The sequence below is a fragment of the Melozone crissalis genome, unplaced genomic scaffold (genome assembly GCF_028551555.1).
Source record: "Melozone crissalis strain CALT ecotype California unplaced genomic scaffold, PUWL_Pcris_2 ptg000005l_1, whole genome shotgun sequence".
Taxonomy (NCBI): domain Eukaryota; kingdom Metazoa; phylum Chordata; class Aves; order Passeriformes; family Passerellidae; genus Melozone; species Melozone crissalis.
In genome coordinates, this window is record NW_026535783.1 from 54,914,862 (window position 1) to 54,937,541 (window position 22,680).

Genomic DNA, 22,680 nt, shown 5'->3' on the forward strand with positions numbered 1-22,680 from the left:
AAGTGTAGAGTATTGAGGGAGGTTAGACAAAACTCTCTCTTAAATTCTGGAAGTATATCTGATTATGTGTTGTCTGCTCTAACTTGAAATGATGTTTAGTAGCTATGGTATTATAATTTGGAAACTCACTAGAAATAGGATGCTATATGTAAGCAGAGAGACAAAAAAGCACGAAAAGAGAAGTTTCAGGAATATTTGTTTCATATGTAGCTCTATTAGTTGTTGGTGTAGCTTTGGTACTAAACACTCGTGATTAATTCACTGCTGTTAAAGGACTCTAGACTTTTGTTGGGTTGTGTTTGGCATTTGTACAATAGCATACTTTTTTCCCCTTGTTAGCATTGCAGCCTGTATTCTCCCTTCCTAATATTGCCTATATTTCTGTAGTGCAATAATAAGTGTGCAATAGTGCACAGTAATCTGTTCACTAGTTTGTGAATAAATAGCACTTCAGCCTCCAAACTCTCTTTTTAGGTGCATTCATACTGTTTATAAATATGTACTTTAGTTATTCAAGGTAGAAATCATTAGATAACTTGAGGCAGTGAATCTTTCTTTGTGTGAGATATCTTTGGATTTGCCCACTAACCAAGAGTTTAACATATTTTTCTTCTAAAACTATATTTCCACACAGGGTGTCGAGAAGCCAAATGTTGTCTGTCCATAGCTGTGTGATACTGTATTGGCTTACTCAAATGGCTCTGAATGTTTGTGGCTTTCTGAGGTCACAGGGGACCACTACTCCAAAAGCCACATTGTAGAAATAGCAAACACTTTGTCACTGTGGAAGTTCTTTACTTGCTTCTTCCCCTCCTGTCTGGAACCTGAACTAAATCTGTGGTCTGACAACTGAAAGACCAACTTATATTTGTGAAATATAGATCAGACCAAAGGATCAGAATGGCCAGAACAGGAAGAGCAACACTCCACTGTCTGCTGCCAGTCTCAGTAATGTTGCTGCTTTGACCACCAGTCTACAAGAAGTATTCTCAAAATGAAACAACGCAAAAGGTTGCTTACCCTGCTGTAGTTTTTATCATTTGGTAAAGACTCCCAGATCTCTGCATGTTTTTGGTGCTGTCAGAAAACTTAATTTAACAGAGAAAGAATGGCAGCTATTCCACAGGTCTGTAGGGTAAATAAACATTAATTTAGCATACTGAAAGCAGAACTATTACAGAATATTATGCAGTGGCCTGTGTACCATGGTTGCCTGGCTAAGATCCTTACACAGATACAGTACTTTTCCAGCTCCCTCCTCAGCCCTTGGGGTCTCCTATTTTGCTTCTGTTCCTCCAAATCGTAATTACACTTTCCTAATGAGTCTGATATACTGACATTGTTTGGGTGCCAACTGATTTTCACATGCTATTATGCTCTGGTGTATATGGTAGTGCTCGTCTGGTGTAGATTTTTTAATCTTAGCAATTTTCACAATGATTTTAGTCAGCATCAACAACAAGTTTCAGCCCCCAAAGAATTAGAGCTTGCCAGAAAAACTGTTACAAATTGACTAGAAGTAAAGTTGATGGATGAAAATTGTTTTCTAAGAATAGAGTTTGAGAAAAAACATGCTTGTTTTACTCTAATTGCCTTCAGAAACACTTGGTCCTGGTACTAATTACTTTGGCTTTGAAGACTGTATTGTCTTCACCTCAGTACTTTTAAAAAGCTTTTTATTGGAGTTCCTGTCATTATTCTCCTATCCCTGTTCTGAGACTGCAGCTGAGAATGTGCTGTCCTGTCGGCTTGTGAAGTCATATGTCTGTGTTACAAAGTCCCTTTTGAAAAATATATTTTTTGCCTTTTTAATATCCAGGTAGCTACTGAATTCACATCTATTTCTCACTTGTGCATTCATATTTCTGGTTAAGCTCAGGAATTCCAAAAATAATATCAGAGAGGAAAACTCAGAAGCTCATTGCTTTTGTGGCTTTTTTCACTGAGGCCAGTTTTAGCCCATGTTGCCAATGATCAGTCTGTACACTTTAGTTCTATATTGTATACTTAAGCTGTGTGTGCAACAAATGATGTTTTCTTAGCCTCTCCATACAGCCTATTAAACAGTGGTTGGAATACTTCCATCTGTAAAGCAAAACCTTTGGCATAAATAATATTGTCATTTGGATAGGCTAGACATACTTTTGCAAAGTGACCTTGTAAAAATATTGTCTGAGGTATGACTGAGCCTAAATTATATGACAGTGAGGTAGTATATTTTGGTCTCTCTGGTATATGAGGTCTCATCTTGTAGCAGTGAAACCACCTGAAATTAAACAAAAACCAGTAATGTGCATCAGATTTAGAAGCTGAAGAAAGCTGGGCTGAGTCTTTTGGGTTTTTTTTAATCTATTTGAAAACTTTTATGTAAATTCTTTGTTTGGCAAAGGCAAACATTGCTTACTGTGGTTTTCCTGTCTGATGATTTTTGTCTTTGTAAAATAAAATGATATGAAACACTGTGAGGAAAATCTTTTGACTACTGTATAAATTTAAGTAAATATGGAACAGTTGGGTCAGAATTATTTTTTGCTCTCCATTTACAGCTCTTTCAAATGCTTTTTTGTTGTCATTTGGGATAACTTGGTTGTTTGGGTGTCCTTGATGAAAATATCTTGCACAAGATGCATATTTCTGTTTCCCCTCAAGGGTCAATCATCCTAAAAACTGTCTTCCTAATCTGTAGGGCAGGGTTAGGTATTATATTTAATGGCCTCATTTACCAGCTCATGCCCCTGAATCGTTATCCAGATGTTCATACTTATTATACCATCCTGCCAAGTCTACTCGAACACTTAGGACCAACTCATGCCCTGACATTTGAAATAATTTATGTGTTTAATGTGTAAACTCTTTGGTTTGTATATTCTGTAAATGTAAGGGAGAGCATACTGTAGCTGTAATGGAAATATTTTTTAAAATAACTGACCACATACTGACAGTTATTTTCTGCTGTTCCAGTGAAATAACTTTTTAAATGTAAGGATGCAATACCTCATTATAGGTTAGACCATGCTTCCCAAGTCTGTAGAGAGTCTCTTTTCAAGCAGGTAAAGGAAGTAACCTTTGAATGCAATGTCGTATTTAAATCTGTTTGACTCAGAAGTTACTTCTGAAGAAGAACATATGTGATTTTGGAACCAAGTTTCAATAGTGGCTGCAAAAAAGTGATCTTCCAGACTGTGTTCAATATAAAGAGGTTCAGCTTTCAATGCTTCATTGCTGCCAAATAAAGCTGCCAAAACTAAAGGCTATCCTAGGGCCATTCTGTAACTGTGCCCTTTTACTACTACAAACAAATCACAAAGGGCAAATGTGCAGCTTAATAACCTTATGAATATTGGACTGGACATTCAAGTGTGTAATACCCACTGACGTACAAATATGACCATCACATCATGCTTTGTTCCAAAGCCAGTGCATTTCATAAAGTAGAAACAAGAACCATAGTAAAAGTGTATGAACCTGTTCATATCAGGACTTGTTTTATCTTCCATGGGATTTTCTAGGTTAAGAAGGGTAGATTTCCCACCTACCTTCCTTATAATGCCTTTTTTTAAATTTAGATTTGGTGAATTAGTCTTAAAAATGCAATTTTTTTCCTGATGTGTTGATGTTTAGGATTTTCTTTTCCCAGAAGGTGCTGTCCTGTTGTCTGTAGTCCCCTTTCATGTCTGTAAATTTAAAGATGTTAAGGCAGGGTCCTTGTGCTTTTTAAAAACAGTGCTTTAAGAGTAGAAGGTTATTAGTACCAACCAATTTGTGTTTTAAAAAAGACCTTGATTTTTTTTCCCAAAAATAGTAGCTTTCAGGCTTTTGTACTGCTTTGGAGCAGTACCAGACAACAATTGTAGGCTACAATCAGCAGATTCTCATTCTGTGGCCAGAGCGGGTACAATGCTATTTTGGTTTCAGGAATAATAATTTTAAAAAGAAAAGATATAGAGGAAGTGTTAAAAACATAAAAAAAAAGTTTGAGCATAAATTTCAAGCCTACTGTCTGAAACTTTGGCTTCATGTTTTTTGCATTTGTAGTATGTACAGAATCTACACAGGCACATAATAAAATAAAATGCAGCTTCAGCTCTTGTGTGTGACTTATCTGGTGGTTTACAGATTTTTCAGCTCAGCACTGGGAAGCCAGGAGACATAAAGAGAGCTGGAGAAGACAATGGGGCAGAGGCTAGCTATAAATGCAAAAACAAATGAAAGGTTGAGAAGAGGGAGGACATAAATTCTTTGTCTGGACCTTGGTAATAGAGGCTGACAGGGAAGGCATGATGATGAGGGAAGTGGTGATGAAGCCTGTGGAGGCAGAAACCAATTCTTATGTGTCTGTGTGAGATATGTAAGAAAGATGTGCCCAAGTGTGCAGTAGCTTTTTAAACACACTCTTCTAATCTATGACTTATAAATGAAACTTGCGCTGTGTGAGCAGGTTTTTAAAAAACCAAAAGAAGTGAAAAATCAAATGGAAAACCCCATCTGTGATGGATACTGAAGTGGAAGTGAAATCCTGCCAAGAAAAAGTATTGTGAAAATCAATTCAGAGGAATATTTTGTTGTGACAGCAGCTGAGGTGTACAGGGCTCTGACAGGCTGTGTGCCACCTACCCTTCAGAGAACCCCTCTGTGGGTGCAAGGTGTCAGTTTGCATGAGGAATTTGTGATTAGCAAGCTGGAATACGGCACATCTGCCGAGGATAACCAAAGAGAATCACTTTATGGCACTCGACTGGGAAGTAGCCAACTGCTGGTACTGGCTATACCAGTAGGGCAAGAATGTGCTACCAAGGGATCATCAGATGCATTCAAAAACTTTCCAGTTTACATTCTCTGTGCTGTATGTACGTCATCAGGAACTTTATAGCCACTATATGATCAGCTCATTCTATGTTACAGTGAAAAATGTAAGCAAATACCTACATCTTTTACTGAGAGCACACAGGTAAGAAGTCCCCTCTTCTTCTAACAGCCCAAATCTGTCATCATTTAAGTAATGACAGATGCACATGTCTCTGCCAGAATGAGGCAGAGTCTGGAGCTATCCTTTCTGTCTGAAGCTAGTTTTTATGTTGCCAAAACATAATTGTGTCTTTTGCAAACTTGATGTCCTCTAGACGAAAGCAGACAACATTGCTGTGTAGTTATTTTAACCATTATAGTTCAGACACTCTTCTACTGGGGAAAGAAGACAGTATGGGAAAAACCTCTTCCCAAACCTACTCATGCTGGAAGCCAGTAGCTAAGGGAAAGCTACATAATGTAGCATTGTAGATTACACCCCTAGCAGCCTAGGCATAGTGGCTATTTGACAGAAATAAACCAGGCTCTGTTGTACTTCAGGGTTTTTTCAGCTCCAAAGCAAAAAGAGCACATTGTGCTAGTTGTTGGCATCACTGACAGCATTTGAGGCAAGCCTTTATGCTCTTCTTGAGGATCTTGCTATTAGCAGATGTGGCCTAGAAGGATCTTATCTACTCAAAACCCAGTTGGTTTGGAAATGAAAATGTTGACTTTACCAACATAATGGTATCTGCAAGGTTGATAAAACCTTTTCCCCCACCCTTTCCTTCTTTTCAGCTATGAAAGTCACATTTCCTCTTGCAAAATGAAAGGCTCCATTAATGTTTATATTAAAAGAAAGGCAGGTATGACAGGAGGGACTGTCTCACAGAACATTTGCCAACACTGGCCCACTGTGTTGGTAGCAAAGCTGATGTATTGAAATTGCAGGTTAGCTGCCACTAAATACTGGTAGACCTTTGGTAGATCTACCCAAAATTCAGTCATAGCCTGGGCTTATATGATTTTTAGCTTGATGTAATGAGTATTCAAAAATGCAGGTGATGATGGTGGGGAAGTAGAGCATATCCAGCAATTTTAAACCCTGACTTGTCTACAGAAATTACTACATATAAGCACTGTGGTTTTCATCTTCAAGCTGGGCAATCTGTGCTCATAATTAGCATTTTTAGGAAGTAGAGCTTCACAAGCAGCTGTTAACTACTTTTTATTGGTAGTGCATAGACAAGTGTCTAGCTGTATGTTACAACTATGTGAATATTATGTTCATGCTTATACAGACAGGTGAGGTGGTGGTCATAAGGGTGGAACATGGGAGATGCTTAATAAAGATTTAAGGAAATATAATAATTCAAAAATCTGATTACCATAGAACTAATTCCTTCTTCACTGTTCCCTAAGTTTTCAGCCACTAACCTAGCTCAATATGACTCTTTCACAGAGAGGGAGACAACTGCCCACATTGTGTTTCCCACTTGATTTTCAGAATTGACAAATAAAAGGTGTAATTCTGAGCACACACATTTCACAGTCTTTAAAAAGAACACTGCAATGCTGTACCACTTAACATTTTGTGTAATTGCAGCAATGGCAGATGATCAATGAAATAGGTTTGAGTTAAAATGATTCTGCTACCCTGCCAGTATGGGAAACTGGCAGAATAACAGGTGATACTGCAAACTACTTGTTTCAGACAAGTATCATCATTTGAACTTCTTTCTGTGAGGTTCTTACTCCTTGGTGTTGACTTTACCTGACTTTTATGGAAATGTACTTCTTACATAAGCTTTTGTTAACTTTGCTCCAAATGTCTCCTAAATGAAATACAGAACTACTTTTGCTTCAGTGCAGTGAATAAAATTTAGATACCTTAGCCCATTTCTTGTCAACTTCATCAACTCTCAGTTGACTAGCTGTGATAATCTGACTTTCAATGCACACTTAACAAGAAAATGTCAACATTGTCAACATAGTTACTCTCCTGTTCTTGTCAGGTTACCAGTCCTGGGCAAGGTCCAGACTTTTCAAACCTCTTCCAAATGAGCAGGGTCCTAAGCCTCAAGTTAAGTTTCCTTTTTGGGCTTCTCTAGTGCTTAAAACTGGGAATCATCTAATACAGCTTACTCAGAGCTGATGCAGGTAGTTGGCAAAAATATTCAGCTAAGAAGGGTGTTAGTCAACTTGTCCATTTATTGACTCATGCATCCTACTTTAGCTCACAGGAAAAATACATAACTACAACATTTTTTTATTCCAGGGGCAGTAACTGTCCTGGAATTGATTCTCAAGGGTTTTTTTCACATCTACCCATCACTTTTCCCCATGTTCACCACCTTTTCCTCCTTCCCATCTCCACCAGAATGGGAGTTTGATATACTCATTTCCTGTAATGACTGATTTAAAATATTCTCCACAAACAAAGCAATGAATAGAGGAACAGCATGTGACATTAGATGTTCTTCACTTGGCCAGCAGCAGCCCGACAGAAATGACTTAATGATTAAAAACCTTTGACTCCCTAGTTTGTGAATGGCCATGTTAAGGAATGTAACCCCTCTTAACTTCTTTACACCATGGCACAGTATAATTCACTCAGCCTAAGAGGAGGATAATGACAGCTTTATACAGGATCTCACTTCACACCTCCAAGTTTTCTCCTTATCTCAAAGGTTGCACTATGCATTTAAGCAATAGTCTGTATTAATCTAACCTCTGATATTTGGGGCATATTAACCCACCAATGCAGGTTTATGTATCTCACACCTCAAACCCTATCAAGAAATTTGGCAGTGGCAGCTTGATAAGGACACCATACCTTACTGAACTTGTTCTAAAAACAACATCAGAAAAAAAAACTCTGGTGGCACTTTTTAATGACCTTGTTCACTCTTCTTTAGCTATTGGCTATTTGGATAATTCATGTTCCTGTGGCATCAGAATTGCTGTAAAGGAGCAATGAAAATTCCTGTTTATCTGTAAAAATATTAACATCCAGGGTTGTAAAATATGAGGAAAGTCTATAAATTGGAAGCTTGAGCTCAACTGAGTTCAATTTTAGATGACAGAATAATTGTTTAAAGCAGGGTTATGTTTTTAATGAGACTGACCATATTTCCTTTGTTTCTATACTGGACTAATTAACAAACTAATCTTCATTACTACTTTTCATTACTAATCTTCATTACTACTTTACAGTGAAAATTCTACCAAAGGGATCTTTCTGGTATTGCATCAAGTGGTTTAAGCAACCATTACAGCATATTCAGATTCTCTTTTTTTATTCATCTGGTATGGATAGTGAAATAACACATCTAAAATGTATTATCCCAGCTTCCCAAGATGGGATCTGTACTGGAATGTGTATTTCAAAAGAAGGAGACAATAGGCAGATTTTCAAATTAAACTTAGCTTGTTTCAAAAAAGCTGTGACCATTCTGAAAAGTATTGCATCATCTTAATTCTGTGTCAGAGTGGTTTAGGCAGGCAAAGGTTTACCTGTCTTTTAAAGAACAATGGAAATAATGAAAATTGCACTTCCATAAAATCTTAAAAGTCTGCAGATGGGGTTTCCATGTTCTAACCTGACCCTCACTTAGACAAATTCCCATTCATTATGTTGAAAACTTTTTGATTACCATATTTTGATTAAACAAAGATTTTGACTACTGTAATTAAAACACAGACAAAAGTCAAGTCAGTTGTTTTATTAAATACATCATTCTAAAAACCTTTAGAGAGGCTGGATAATGAATGCAGTGAGAGCACTTGACCGTACAACTTAAGAAACAAATGATAGCTCTGCTTCAAAACTGCACAACAGGTTCTTGAGAGATTCCTTTTCACACTTGTCCAGTGGTATTTTTAGGATCAGCTTACAAAAGAGCCAGTGCTTTATTGCAGTCACTTTCCAAGGCAGCTCTGGCTAACTTTACACTTCTTTTATCTCCTTTCCTTTTTTTCTCTCATTATCTTCTTGCTTTCTTCTCTTCTCCTCTTAGTTACGGGATTCCGTGGATCATAGATCTCAAAAGTATCTTCATCCTGCATGCTTGCATCTTTCACCTTTCTGCTTCTGTCTTCAAACTGAAGCACATGTGACATCCTACAAAAAACCAAACTCCAACTCAGTGAAAGAATGGAAGCTATAATTTGTAATTATGACATGCATGATTTATTTTTGGTCATAGCAAAAAAGAACTGACCTGGGTTTCTTTTGTTAGTGGGGTTTTTTTAAAATTTCTTAGAAGACCCTAATATTGTAAGGCGAAAATTTTGTAAAGACTCCTTTTGAAAAATACATCTAAATACAGATAGAGTTTTCTGTGGATTTTATTTCACATACTAAATTCTCTTTTCCTGTATTTTCCTATTTAGCATAACTTCCAAAATATATGGCAAATTTTTCCCAGCAACAGGGAGTGTTCCTCAAGTTTTCCTATTAGTCACTTTAGACACCTTTCACCAGGGTGGAGGGTTTTACAAAGGTGGGAAAGAGTTTACATGGAAAATGCTTGAAGTAGGTACACAGAAGATCAAAAAGGGAATGCTTCATGTCCTGCTGTTTCACATTAACTTGGTTCAGATCATGCTTTTTAATTCTCAATTTAATTTTAATTAAACAAATACCTTATTCAATTCAATGTTTTTCCTAGTGTTCATTAGAAGTTTCACCCCATTAGATATTTCCTAATTTCAGCAAATTTCCAGTAATCTGAAAACATCTCTGTTACATAATGGAAAAATGGCACACGTGAACCTCAGGAGGTTCAACAAGGCCAGGTACTAGATCTTACACCTGGGCAACTACTGATAACAACACATGGTGGAAGAGGAAGGGATTGAAGCAGCTCTGCCAAGAGGAACTTACACGTGCTGGTGGCTGAGAGGCTGGACATGCCCCAGCCATGGGCACTGGCAGCCCAGAGAGCCACACGTGTCCTGGGCTGCATCCAGAGCAGGGTGGGCAGCAGGGCAGGGAGGGGATTCTGCCCCTCTGCTCTGCTCTGCTGAGACCCCACCTGCAGGGCTGCATCAGCTCTGGGGGCACAGCACAGCAAGGACAGGGACCTGCTGGAGGGGACCTCCTGGCATGAGGAGGCCACGAAGATGATCCGAGGAATGGAGCAGCACTCCTGTGATGACAGGCTGAGAGTTGGTACTGTTCAGCCTGGAGAGGAGAAGGCTCTCAGGAGATCTTATTGCAGTACACAACAGGACTTACTAGGACTGATGGTGACAGACCCTTTAGCAGGGCCTGTAGTTACAGGACAAAGGGTAAAGGTTTTAAACCAAAAGAGCCCATATTAAGATGAGATCAGAAAGACATTTTTAAGACAAGGGTGGTGAAACACTAGAACAGGTTGCCCAGAGATGTGGTAAATTATTTTTTCAGGGCAAACTCATATATCTAGGCAAAACCCACATTTAACCTTTGGATTCTGTGTGATCAATTTTCAAAAATGTCTTTGACTTTGATAGGACAACTTAAGAACTATACTGATCTGATCAATTTCTATAGCCTGTCTTTGTCAACAGTCTTAGTGACAGAAAACCCAGGAAAATGAGCAAGTTTCAAAAGGAAAGTTTTGTGGCCAATGAAGCACTGCTTTACTGGTCTCTTGCAACATGTACAACATTCTGAACTAAACAGTTTTCAAAGAGCTTTAGTGCAAATCTCCATACATAAAGGGAGGGAGAACCAGCTCAGTTACTGCAGATGACAATATAGTACTATTAATGAAACCAGAAAAAAAATCAAAACTATAGACCATATGTGATGTGCTTGAATCCTTAGAAAATTCCTAAAAACAAACATTGAGAATTTTCATCACAACTGATTTTTGACATATGTGTTTCATAAATACTTTAAGAGTTGTTTCCAGTGTAAGAAACTTAGGTAGTTTATAACCCTGTCCACACTACTAACACCCAAACTTGTTTCTTTAGTCATCTCTACAGTTCAGAATAACATAATGTACCATCAAAGTGACTCATGGTTGCATATTTGTAGTTTAATTATAAAAACATTGTCTCACAGTGGAGGGACTGAAGTAATTTATTTTAGCTAACATGCTTTCTGCATTTGTCATATTCTTCTCAACTTATTAAAGATGAGTAGACATATCAAATCCCTCTGTCCTAGTATGAATAAAGTACAGGCCTAAGAGATGGAGTCATTCCTCCGTGCATGATTTTAAAGTGTGTTATGGGAGTGTAAGTAGAAGTGTAGTCACACTTAGTCCTTTCATCAACTCAGGTTTTCCAAGAATACTACAGCACAGGACATAACCTGCAGGATACAACTGACAGGAATTAAAATTAAATGTAACTCTAATTCTTAGATCAGGCCATACAGTGCCCCAAGTAGTTTGCAAATTACATGCAGCAGATTCAGACTAAGCAATATTTACTTCTCCCCAAGAGCTGAAAGAAGTCATAGTCTCTGACTCTTATGCGTAACTTTCCACTAAGACACTCCCAGCTGTGATTAAAAATAAGCCAATATTAAGAAACTTTTTGATATTCCCAGAATGAATTGTAGATGCAGCATCTCAGCGGTAAAGCAAAATAAACACAGACTGCAGTGGAGATTTTAAGAAATATTTTCCTTCTGTGGCCTTAAATTTATTTTTGCAAGTCACTCATCTTCCCAGGTAGACCTGTTCTGCACCTATATGAATGGTGAATCACAGTGAATACTTTTCTTCAAAAGCAATTAATTTTTTTTAAAGGAACATAGGAAGGATTTAATAATTATTTCTATATTAAGCATTTGAATTTAAATTAATCTTACTCAAGTTCCTCTAACTGAAGTGTGCCTTTGCATAATTTTCCAAGTGCAGAGTTAGGTCCACAAATACAAGTTTCATAAGACTTTTCCTTGTTCAGTTTATAACTCTCTTCCCTTCTGTATGCTCCTGGGTTCAGTGAGGAGCTCCCCAGTCATGTTTCTGCAGTCACTGTGCTGAAACAGTAACGTTATCTCTGTGTCTCTGGTCTTCAGGAACCCACTAACTTGTGCTTATCACTGATTGTTGACAACTCATTTTATATAAGAGAGATATTCAATTTTAAAGTCCACTTTTCTTCAAAATTTAAAGGATGAGAAGTAGTCAGTTCTAGCAAGCAAAACTCAAAACAAAACAAAACCTTGATTTTGCAGCTTAGTTTTTTGCTAAAAAGTTGTAAAATAAAATAGCTTGCCAAAACTGATTACTCTGTGTTTGAAGTACCTAGTTGTGCAAGTTGTTGTTCTTCCTAAATAGAAGACACAATCACAAGATTTCTGTTAAGATGCTCATCATCTTAACAAAAATGAATAAGGACTCTTTGCAAGGATTTATTGCTGAAGAAGTTGATTTTTACCCTGACCAGATGACAGCGTCCTACAAGTTGACCACAGTCCTATCCCATGTCATGGGGGGGGGGAAGCTTCCCTGCATTTCTTTCCTTTCATATTACTAAAGAACACTAAGTAGCTGGCTCTCTTCTGTAATCCAAAAATGGAATGTCTTGAAACTTTGGACTGAAATACACAAATTAATTTAAGACAGTTTCAGAAACAGCAAAGGATTTCAAAGGTACAATGATACTCCTGTGGCCTAGTGATATTCTCAGGTCAGTGAACAGATCAGGCTCTTTTGAACTACTCTAGTGAGACCGTACTTGTAAGAAAAGATATGATACACTGTAATCCCTCTGCTTTTGAGATGTGTGAGCCATGCACTGTATCTGAACCATATGCCAGCTGCTGACAGCTGGTAGTCATGTTAAGTGTAGCATAAAAAGAAGTCACATGGTCCAAAAGCTTTGGCCTTTCCAGAACTCCTTTTGGGAGAAACTGAAGTGGCAGTCAGTGAATTGAGTAATTTTGAATCTTGGCAAGAGTAAGGAAGCACTATGCTTTTGCTCTATGTATAAAGTTGAAACCTCCAGGTACACTCATGCATCAGTGATTTTTATACTAAGTGAAATTAAAGTGCAAAGCTGTATTGCCTAAGACCACACTTGTTTTTCAAACTGATATAGCTGTTGTTTGCTACCAGCTGCCTACTGCCCCCTTTGACTTTCCTTGCACAAATGGCCCTGCAGAGCAAACTTCCTGGTGCCTTGGTTCTTTTCATCAGGTTGCCTAAAATGAATGCAGAAGAATTAAGTATCTGTGTCAAGAAACTCAGTTGTATTGTATAGGCTGTCTAAAAAAATGGGACCAATATGAACCATAATTACTAGCAGTACCATTTGTTTCTGAGTTGAACATTGATTGCAAGTAACAGGCTTCCTATTTTCTCAATTTCACAACGCATCCCATATTTAAAACAAAAACAATGACACTACTCCTTTCTGTAAATTATATTCTACTTAATTCTAATTTTCCTTCAAGTACAGTAAATATTGAAGTGTAAGCAAAAAATCATTAATCTAGAAAATATTCTAGCACTTTTCTTCCACCATCCTCAAGATACCTAGGCAGTGGACAGAAAAGTAATTCAAGTGAACAGATGAGAAAACAGATGAGAATCCACAGATCAAAGCAAAGGAGATATCTCTCCCAAGGAAAAAAAAATTAGGCTTTTCTGGAAGAATGCACTCACTGGCAGTCTCTCTGCTCCCAGCAGAATAGTGGGTGGCACAGGAAGAAGAGATATTTGAGAAGGACCAAGAGCCAGTTAAGACTACAAAAAAAATTGAGGAAGGGAAAGACTAAAAGAAAGATAAGAATGAGAAACAAAAACAGAGAGAAAGAGACTTATCAAAATGTAAATCAAGTGAAGAAAATTTTCAAATGACAATTAAAAAGAAATATGAATTTTAAATCAAGGCAAGAGAACAAGAGTATGAACAAGGCAAAAAGAATATCAAAGCCATAAAACAAAGGGAATTTTGAACATCTAATCTTCCATTTTTAAAAAAATGTTTTGAATTGAGATGCTACAAGCAAAATAAGCCTCTTGGATCAGGCTGCTGTCATTATTCCTTGCAAAAGTGTGTCCAAGAGCTTTAAAAATAATTTTGTAAACACAATGCAGCAGAAGAGAGGGAGCATTTTTGTGTCTCTAATGAAATCTGCAACTATCACTAAGTGCTCTGTGTCATACAACTCTTGTAAGAAAATTTTGTAGCTTCTGTTTGCTTTATCTCAACATCCAGATTTGTTTTCCTTCCTGTGTAACATAACACATAATCTCTCTTTCCACGCAAAGTAGTTTGGTAATCCAAGTTTCTCTCCTTTATCATTAAAAGAAAATTAAAAGAAAAACTATTTTTTACCAAGTACTTGAAGTAGTTTTTAATTCTTACAGCAATGAGGGTTGATATCCTAAGTATCCTGATAGACCCAGTCTCAAAGATGGATTAATCTCTTTAATTATCACTGTTTCACACAGCCACTTCTGTTTCAAAAAAGATGCTTCAGAAAACAATTTCCTTAAGTATTGTTTGTCTCATTAACTCCTAATACTGGAGCTGTGCTAAATTACCTACAAAAGCTTGTATCCCTTTGTAGCACTTGGTATTTAAGCCTTACACTGCATCACACATTTCCACCACACCTAGTTTGCCAAACCGGATGTGATTTCACTTTAAGCAAGTTAATAATTAGAGAACCATAGATACTGAAGTTGGGAAGGATCTTTTGGATCAAAAAAGTTGACTGTTGATCCAGCACTGCCAAGCCCACTAAACCACGTCCTGAGGTGCCACATCTACATGCCTTTTAAATATCTCCAGGGATGGAGCCACTTCCCTGGGCAGCCTCTTCCTATGCCTGGCAACCTTTGTGGTAAAGAAAACTTTCCCCAATATCCAATCTAAACCTCCCCTGGCACAACTTAAGGCTCTTGCCCTATCACTTGTTAACTGGGAGAAGAGACTGTTTCACACAATGCTTTCTAGGAATAATTTCTGGTCCTAGGTTTCTGCTGTGATTGTTACCACTAAGAGATTTCACTCTTTCTTTTTTAAAGTACTTGTTTTCATCATTCCACATTCCTTGTTTCTTTTTCCTCATCTCCCTTCCTAATGATGGGATATCTTGTCCCTTTTTTTAATACTTTCATAACACCCTGTATTTTTCATGTTTATTGACTTGATGTTTAAAAAGAGAAATATAATTTGCTATTCAGATCTATCAAAATCCAAATAATTAGTTATTCCATGGAAGTTTTAAACACTAAAAAATGCCCAGAAGAGTAGTGAGAAAATAGTTATAAATACAGCTATGTGCCATATTGCAAAGGTTAAGTATTCATATAAAACACTTACTACTTTGTAAGTAGTTACTACTAATCTATGTTAGTGATTATGATACAGATTTTACACAGAAATTTAAAATTTTACTGTTGCTATAAACACCACCCCACCCTGCATCTCCTGAGGTTAACTGCAAGACCCAGAAGAGTCTATTGTAGTTTTCAATATTTTAGTTTTCAGCTGTTTGTGCTGATTTTGACTGGGGTAGAATTAGCTTTCCTCACAGTGGCTGATGTGGGGCTGTGCTTTGGATTTGTGCTGAACAGGGTCGATGATATGGTGATGTTTTTGTTATTGCTGAGCAGGGCACACACAGAGCCAAGGCCTTTTCTACTTCTGCTGCTGCCGTGGTGGTCTGGAGGGGACTGAGGGTGCCTGGGAGGCTGGGAGGAGACACAGCCAGGACAGCTGAGCAAAGGGATATTCCAGACCATATGGCATCAAGCTCAGTATATAAAATGGGGGGAAGAAGAAGGAAAGGGAGATGTTTAGAGTGATGGTGTTTGTCTTCCCTACTGTCATGAAGGATGGGGCCCTGCTGTACTGGAGATAGCTGAACACCTGCCTGACCATGGCAAGTAGGGAATTAATTCCTTGTTTCACTCTGCTTGTGTGTGGGGCTTTTGCTTTCCCTGTTAAACAGTGTGTATCTCAACCCACGAGTTTTCAGGTTTTACCCATCGACTCACCCTGCAGGTGGGGCAGTGAGTGAGCAGCTGCCTGGGGCTTGGCTGATGGCTGCGTTAAGCCATCACTACAATGGAGTGATTACTGCTGCTCTTGCACAAAGCAAAAATGTCCCTAGTGTTAAGCAAGTAAAAGACAAAAATATGCTTTAAAAACATGCTTTAAAAATATTATACAAAGTCAGGCCATACACTTCTGGTAACTTTAACTAGCCCTTTGAATTTGTATATTACAGTTACTGGAGGATTGAAAATTGGCTTAACCTCTTCAGAATAACCAGCAAGTTTTGGATCCTTTGTGTTGGTCTATAGCATAAAATGATGAGAACAGAACTTTTGCAGATATTTCTAATATAATACTTTCTGAGATAGTTTATTTAAACTGTAATATGCTTTGATTATCACAAAACAATCACTGCCAAAATTAGAAAAAGAAACTAATACTTTCACTAACCATGGGACCTCCAGTTTAAAAAGAACCCCTTTGTTGTTTGCAAAGCTAACAACAAAGTAACATAATCTTGGTGAAGACTAATATAGTATTGTATTCTTGGATTGCTCAAGATAGTACTAAAAATCTTTTTCTCTTGAAAGAACATTTAACTGTAAATAACCTTCTAAGAGAAGGAGAATCACCTTAACTATGAAAAAGCTCACCTTATTTGTAATAACTATGATGACTTATTTTTTCAAGCAATAAATATTTTTCTGAATAAAATTCAGTTATCCTATCTTGAGCTATCCTATGCTATCTTGATATTGCTTCTGTTCTATAACAATTCATATGTATAGTATATTTACACTACATCCTTGACCCCTTCACAAAAATGTTAAGTAGTTTGATGTGAGAAGATGGATGCTTTAAATAGACAACTGCTCCTGGTACAGTAGACTGGTATGGAAGACTAAAATGTAAATTCCAGACAGCACACCCGTAAAGAAAAGCTCTACATAGCATTTACTACAGGGATATGTGAGCCACAATGGTGGAACTCACCAGTGATCCATCCATTCTAGCATACTGTCTCTGGCAATAGCTTGTACAACATCTGATACTCGGAAGTCAGTCAGCAAATCACCACCCCAAGTTAACGCAAGCAGATAGGCATTATTTTATCAACACAGCACACAGCTGGAGCGAAAAGAAAGGAGAGGAGAATATTTCTAGCACAAAAATACTCAGATTTTCAAAACATTCGGATTTCTATGGGCACTCTCCCTTTTCATTTGCCCTTCCCTCTCTCATTCTGAATATATCAAAATCCTTACTTCTTAGATTTGTCATTTAATGCGATGAAGTTGGGGTGCTTGGAAAGGTGTGTAAATATACAGGAAGCTTAAGCCAGGCTAATAAAGATTTAGAAGATTATTTTTTCATTCTTCACTAGATTTTCTGGCAATAAAAAAGATCAGCTTTCCAGACAGTAAATCTAACACTAGATATCCCTTAACTGAAAAATGGATCATCTCTGAATTTAAGTCAAACAGTAGTCAATTCAGATGCCTGGTCCAAATAAACCCAGATACAGGGAGTTAGCAAAAAATAAACAAGCAAAAAGCCCCACTTTAAATGCTCTGACTTTCTCAGACATGCTGAACAGCTACAGGCAATCAATATACAATGTCAGCAGAAGAACAATTTGTTAATTTGAATTACTGACTGAAGCAGTGGGGTAGGGGATGGCATTTACAAATCAAGCAAGGTCTGACCATATTCTAGCAGTACAGGGGTAAAGGTGGAGACTAAACTGGAGGGAAAAAAGAAAGATTTACAGCAGAAGTGGTTTTTTTTTCTTCCTTTAAAGGTTAGTGGCAGTACTAAAACCCAAACAAACGCTTATTTTTTTGCCAAACAGAAAAGAAACCTCTCTTTCCAATGTGTTTCTAATACAGACCTCTGGCATTCATTTATCCTTTGTAACAATCAAGTAAGTATTTTGTCAACTTTTAAAAAATGTAGTTGAGTAAATCAATGGCGTTAGCAGGAGAGACCTAATATAGAGCCAGTTTTTCCAGACTAGTGAAGGAACGCTGGCTCAAGTCTGGATGGGAGGAGGGGAGCAAACATGGCTCTAATCCATCTTTGTGCCTCACTGGCATAAATTACAGCAGCACTTTTTCTGTCATTCCCCAAGCTAGCATCAGCATGTAAAACAGACTGCAGCTTAGTTTTCAGGGGTTTTCTGTGTTTGTCAGTTAAGCTTCTGCAACTGAAGCTGCAAAGCCTGGCGCTAATCTTGAGGAAGCTGTATTTCATAACCCTGAATTTGAAGTTTTGTAGGAAAAAAAATCTACATTTTATAAAGTGTATATTAAACAAGGTTTATAAAAGAAATATAACCAATATTTTAGGTGTCTGTCCTGAAGAACTTCACTCTGAAAATTTAAATAGTATATGCTGCAGTACATAGGAAATCCTGGAAATAAAATGAAACACATTATCAAATGTATATGGATTAAATACTGACAGTGTGCATTGTGATTTAGTTCTTATTAGAAATTAAGTCTTGTAATATAAAAACTGTCTGGCTAACTTCAGAATTTACTGATTCTAAAATTACTATTTCAATTAAAAAATACCCCAGTCCAAACCAATTCTAGCCTATACTCTACAAGAGACATTAAAAAATGATGCCTTGATACTGTTTTAAGACCCAAATCGCTCTGTTACAAAACCTTTTACTGTGAGACTACAAGGTAAGTAAAATATTGTCTGTTTCCACTCCTAATTGTCCCATATTTTTCATGAAAGCAATCATAAATCTTCTGAAAGGAAACTTCCATTTATTATGAACAAAAATGTTTCTTAAAGAAGATAGAGGGCACAATTGTTGATGGTGGATAGAGAATACCTTCATTTAATATACAGATTTATTTTCTGTTTGTTCTAGTGTAAAATGAAACTATCTCTACAAACTGGGTAAAAAATTGTACACTCAAATTGCAATTATTGTCCTGGCAAAAAGAACTCAGCATTAGCACCCAATGCTCCCACAATATTTAAGTGGCCCCACTGAGGTTTTCTGAAATTCAGAATTGGGAACAGATTACAGTATTTGATTTATATAAGCCAGGCTGTACTTTAAATGATTAGCACTGAACTTCTTTGAGTTTTTTGTCCACAGAACCAATAAATTAGTAAAACCAGACCTATTCCCTTCAATTTCTGCTAAAATCAGGAGATCTGATCTGCGTAAAGCATCTGATCTATGTGCAGATCAAGATATTTTATGACCAAGAAGAAGGTAGGTTTAAAAGCTTTCTACGACACATGAGATTTTAAACAGCGCCTTTTAAGTATGCACGCCATTACATCCATTTGAATTGGTTTTAATCCTCATTATCTTACATGAGGTTTTTTACAAATAACTTAGAGGACAACACTAGTAATTACACAATATGGACATGAAGCCATCCATTAAGCAAGACATGAAATACCTTTTTGTTTAAAATAGAAGACCTTGACTGTCACACAGTTTTCACAACAACCTTTTGTACAAATTGGAAGGTATTTTCAGGTATTGACTTTTTCATTTTGATTTAAAAAAAAGTCTATTTTCCCTATACCTCAAATTAACCAACAAAGACACAACAAAGGTAAGTAACCAGAAGAATTTTAGACTGAAAAACCATGTGAAAAACTACCACCTCATTCCAAATTCCCATTTTGCTCATTTTTACTTGTCCCACAGTATATCTGAAAACTGAATGGATTTATGTTATTTAAATAAAAAGAAAGACCAAGTTTCAGAGTCTAGACATACTTCCAAAAAAACTTAAGTGACTTATTTACATTTGTTGCTTAGTTACAACTGTGACAGCACTCCACAGGGAAGGAAAAAGCTGATTTCTTCTAAAGATTAAGAAGCTTTATGTTTCACATGTAACACCTTACATTCCACCCAGGAAACACTGCAGTGGTTCAGTTATGAAGCACTGGTATCACGTGCTATTAATTAAATGAACTATGTAGCATGCTGGCAGTCTCAGTCAAATTCTGAAAGGTTGCAGAGTGCATTCTGAGAGCAGATAAAGGCCAGTGATGAGATCTGAATCCTGAAGAAGAAATCCTAAACTTCGAGCCAGGTGCAGAGTGAAGGAAAAATTACTGGGCTTCACTGTAACACAAACTCTAAAATCAACTGGGGGTCTACTTGCAGCCCTGACTTGTGAACTGATGGGATTAATAACAGACCAAATCCTTCTACTGAGGATGATACAGATTTTGGCTGATTCCCTGGTGGCAGCAATTTTAATGCACTTCACATAATCATGTCCATCTGGTAAGGAATAACTTTCACATATTAATATTTCAGTTTCTACACTGAATATTGAAGGTCCAACAGAATGAATCTGGCATCTTCCATGACATCAAAACTGAAGAAGTAACAATTAAAACCGTATTTATCAGAACTCAGATTAACAGCATGGAAATAGTTTTCAAGCAGGAACAGAATATTGCCTCAATGCTCATATTTTGGAATCATAGAATGGTGTGGGTTGAAAGGGATCTTTAAAGGTCACCCAGTCCTACCCCACTGCCACTCCTATGGGCAACCTGCTCTAGTGACTCTACCCTCTGAGTAAAGAATTTCTTCCAAGCATCTAATTTGAATCTCTCAATTTAAAATCATCACCCCTCATCCTGTCCCTACCTGGCCAAGTAAAAAGTCACTCTCCCTCTTTCTTTTAATCACCCTTTAATTACTGAAATATCTACCACAATAAGGTCTCTCCAGAGCCTTCTCTTACCTATCCTGAACAACCCCAGCTTTCTCAGCCTTTTCTCAAAGGAGAGATATCATTTTTGCATTCCTTCTCTGGACCAGCTCATAAGAGTCCCTGTCCTTCCTGTGCTGTGCCCCCAGGGCTGATGCAGCCCTGCAGGTGGGGTCTCAGCAGAGCAGAGCAGAGGGGCAGAATCCCCTCCCTGCCCTGCTGCCCACCCTGCTCTGGATGCAGCCCAGGACACGTGTGGCTGTCTGGGCTGGCAGTGCCCATGGCTGGGGCATGTCCAGCCTCTCAGCCACCAGCACCCCCAAGCCCTTCTGGGCAGGGTTGTCCCCAGTCTCTGACCTTGTCTGGGATTGCCCTGGCCCAGGTGCATCACCTTGGTCTTGTTGAACTTTATGAGGTTCACAAGAACCTACTTCTCAAGGCTGTCCTGGTGCCTCTGGATGTTCATCCCATCTTTCTGCAGTGCCACCTGCACTGCTCAGCCTCCTGTCACTGCAGATGTACTGAGGGTGCACTCTGTCCCACTGCCTCTGTCACTGATGAAGATTCTGAAGAGCATCAGACCCAAGCAGTGAATGAATAGGGATGTGTTTTCAATCAATACAAAAAATTACCCATCATGATTTCCCAACCCATGTGTCTTCCAGGTATTATGAAGTTCTGTAAACTTGACTGGTTTTGTGTGCAATGTGTGGTATTTTAGTGGTATGGAGTGAGGATCATTTTGACTTTTCAGCTACTTGACACAGACAATTACATTTTAAGTTCAAGAATGTTGAGGAATACTAAAGTTGATTCCTGAACATTTTTGTGCATTTTTTCTGTGACAATGTATGGAGATCCTATATAGATATATGCTAAACTGACTTGGCAACCAGCTGAGTTTTCAAAAAGCAGTGTGGTGGCTTCATTACCACAGAAAATTCCACCAACTCAAAAGTTGTCACAGCACTAGATATACTTCAGTATTCCAGTAAATAGTGTAGTTTCAGGAAGCCTCCACTTGTTTTAAAAGATCAGAGGGAGAAGAGTTAAGTCCAGATTTTAGTTAAGGACATGACATGTATTTTTATAGCAGAGAATCTGTTCCTTCCACAAAAACCAATATTCCACACAGGAAAGTTAAGATATATTTCTCACATTTCACAAGCATGTAAGATTCCTAAAAATTCAGCTGGAGAGCCCTGTTTTTAGGAATAAACAGCCATAGTTTAATGTCAAAGTGAAAACCTTAATATGGTAATGGTTGGTTAGTTCATTTCCACTTATGACTATACTGGAGAAGAATATAATTACAAAACATATGTATAATGTGAAGTTTTGAATGTTTATTGGAGTATTCAGAATTCATGTGATTTTGGAAAAAAAGAGTAGCAGTTTGAAAAGTGGGATACAATTTAAAAAGAGCAATGGCTAAATTCCAATAAGAGTGATCAACAGTAGGAGAACAGGACAGAACTAAGTTAGGCAACCATTCAGTAAGAAAGGCTTAGAAAGGAATGAAAACCAGGTATTAAAAAAACAGCAACAAAAAAGTAATCCTTCCACTCAACACAGACAGACTTAGCTGAGTGCTGTATTTAGTCTCAGATTTCACATCTTGAAAGAAGCACTTGGAACTCTCAGAATTACTTGATGGAAGGGTGCTTTACAGTACCAAGTATCACTCTTATCCTATTTGAAAAGGAATATTTTGCACAGATTAAGTAAAACAATTTTTGAATGTACTTGACTGCATCAGAATTTTTTATCCCATTGCTGGATTCTTTCTATGAAAAATATTTTGTCACGTTCACAGGATCTCCATCATTAGTTTCATTATCTGCAATTGCTGTAACATCCTTCTGGAATGAAAGCTGTGTTTGACTACAATTGCAACTATTTGTTATTATCATCAGAACTCTGAAGTGTCACTACTACCTGAATGAGTATCACATGCATGCAACTATATGCGTTACAGTAAGTCCTACACAAGATGAGTAGCAGCAGAGTTCTGAATAAGTGTAGCCTGTGCAGCATTTTCTTACTCAAATTCAGGCCTATCAAGTAATCAAAGTGGCAAGTATCAAGCAGATTCCAGCTGGGTCTTCTGTTGTGACATATTTGGTTTTCATAATATTAGTCTCTAAGCAAGTGACACCTCATTGTCACCGTGATTCACCTCACCTACATTTTTGGGAAAAGTCTTCTTGGTTAAGAC

At 37.6% G+C, this 22,680-nt stretch overlaps 1 protein-coding gene across 1 annotated transcript in view; it reads right to left on the reverse strand.

Annotated features, from left to right (window-relative positions):
* Positions 1-8,495: 8,495 nt before the first annotated feature.
* CWC27 (CWC27 spliceosome associated cyclophilin) overlaps positions 8,496-22,680 on the reverse strand; it is a 94,630-nt gene continuing 80,445 nt past the window's right edge. The window contains exon 14 of the mRNA XM_054282193.1: positions 8,496-8,908. Within this exon, the coding sequence (XP_054138168.1) occupies positions 8,746-8,908 (163 nt within the window). The 3' untranslated portion in view covers positions 8,496-8,745. The remainder of the gene's footprint in view (positions 8,909-22,680) is intronic.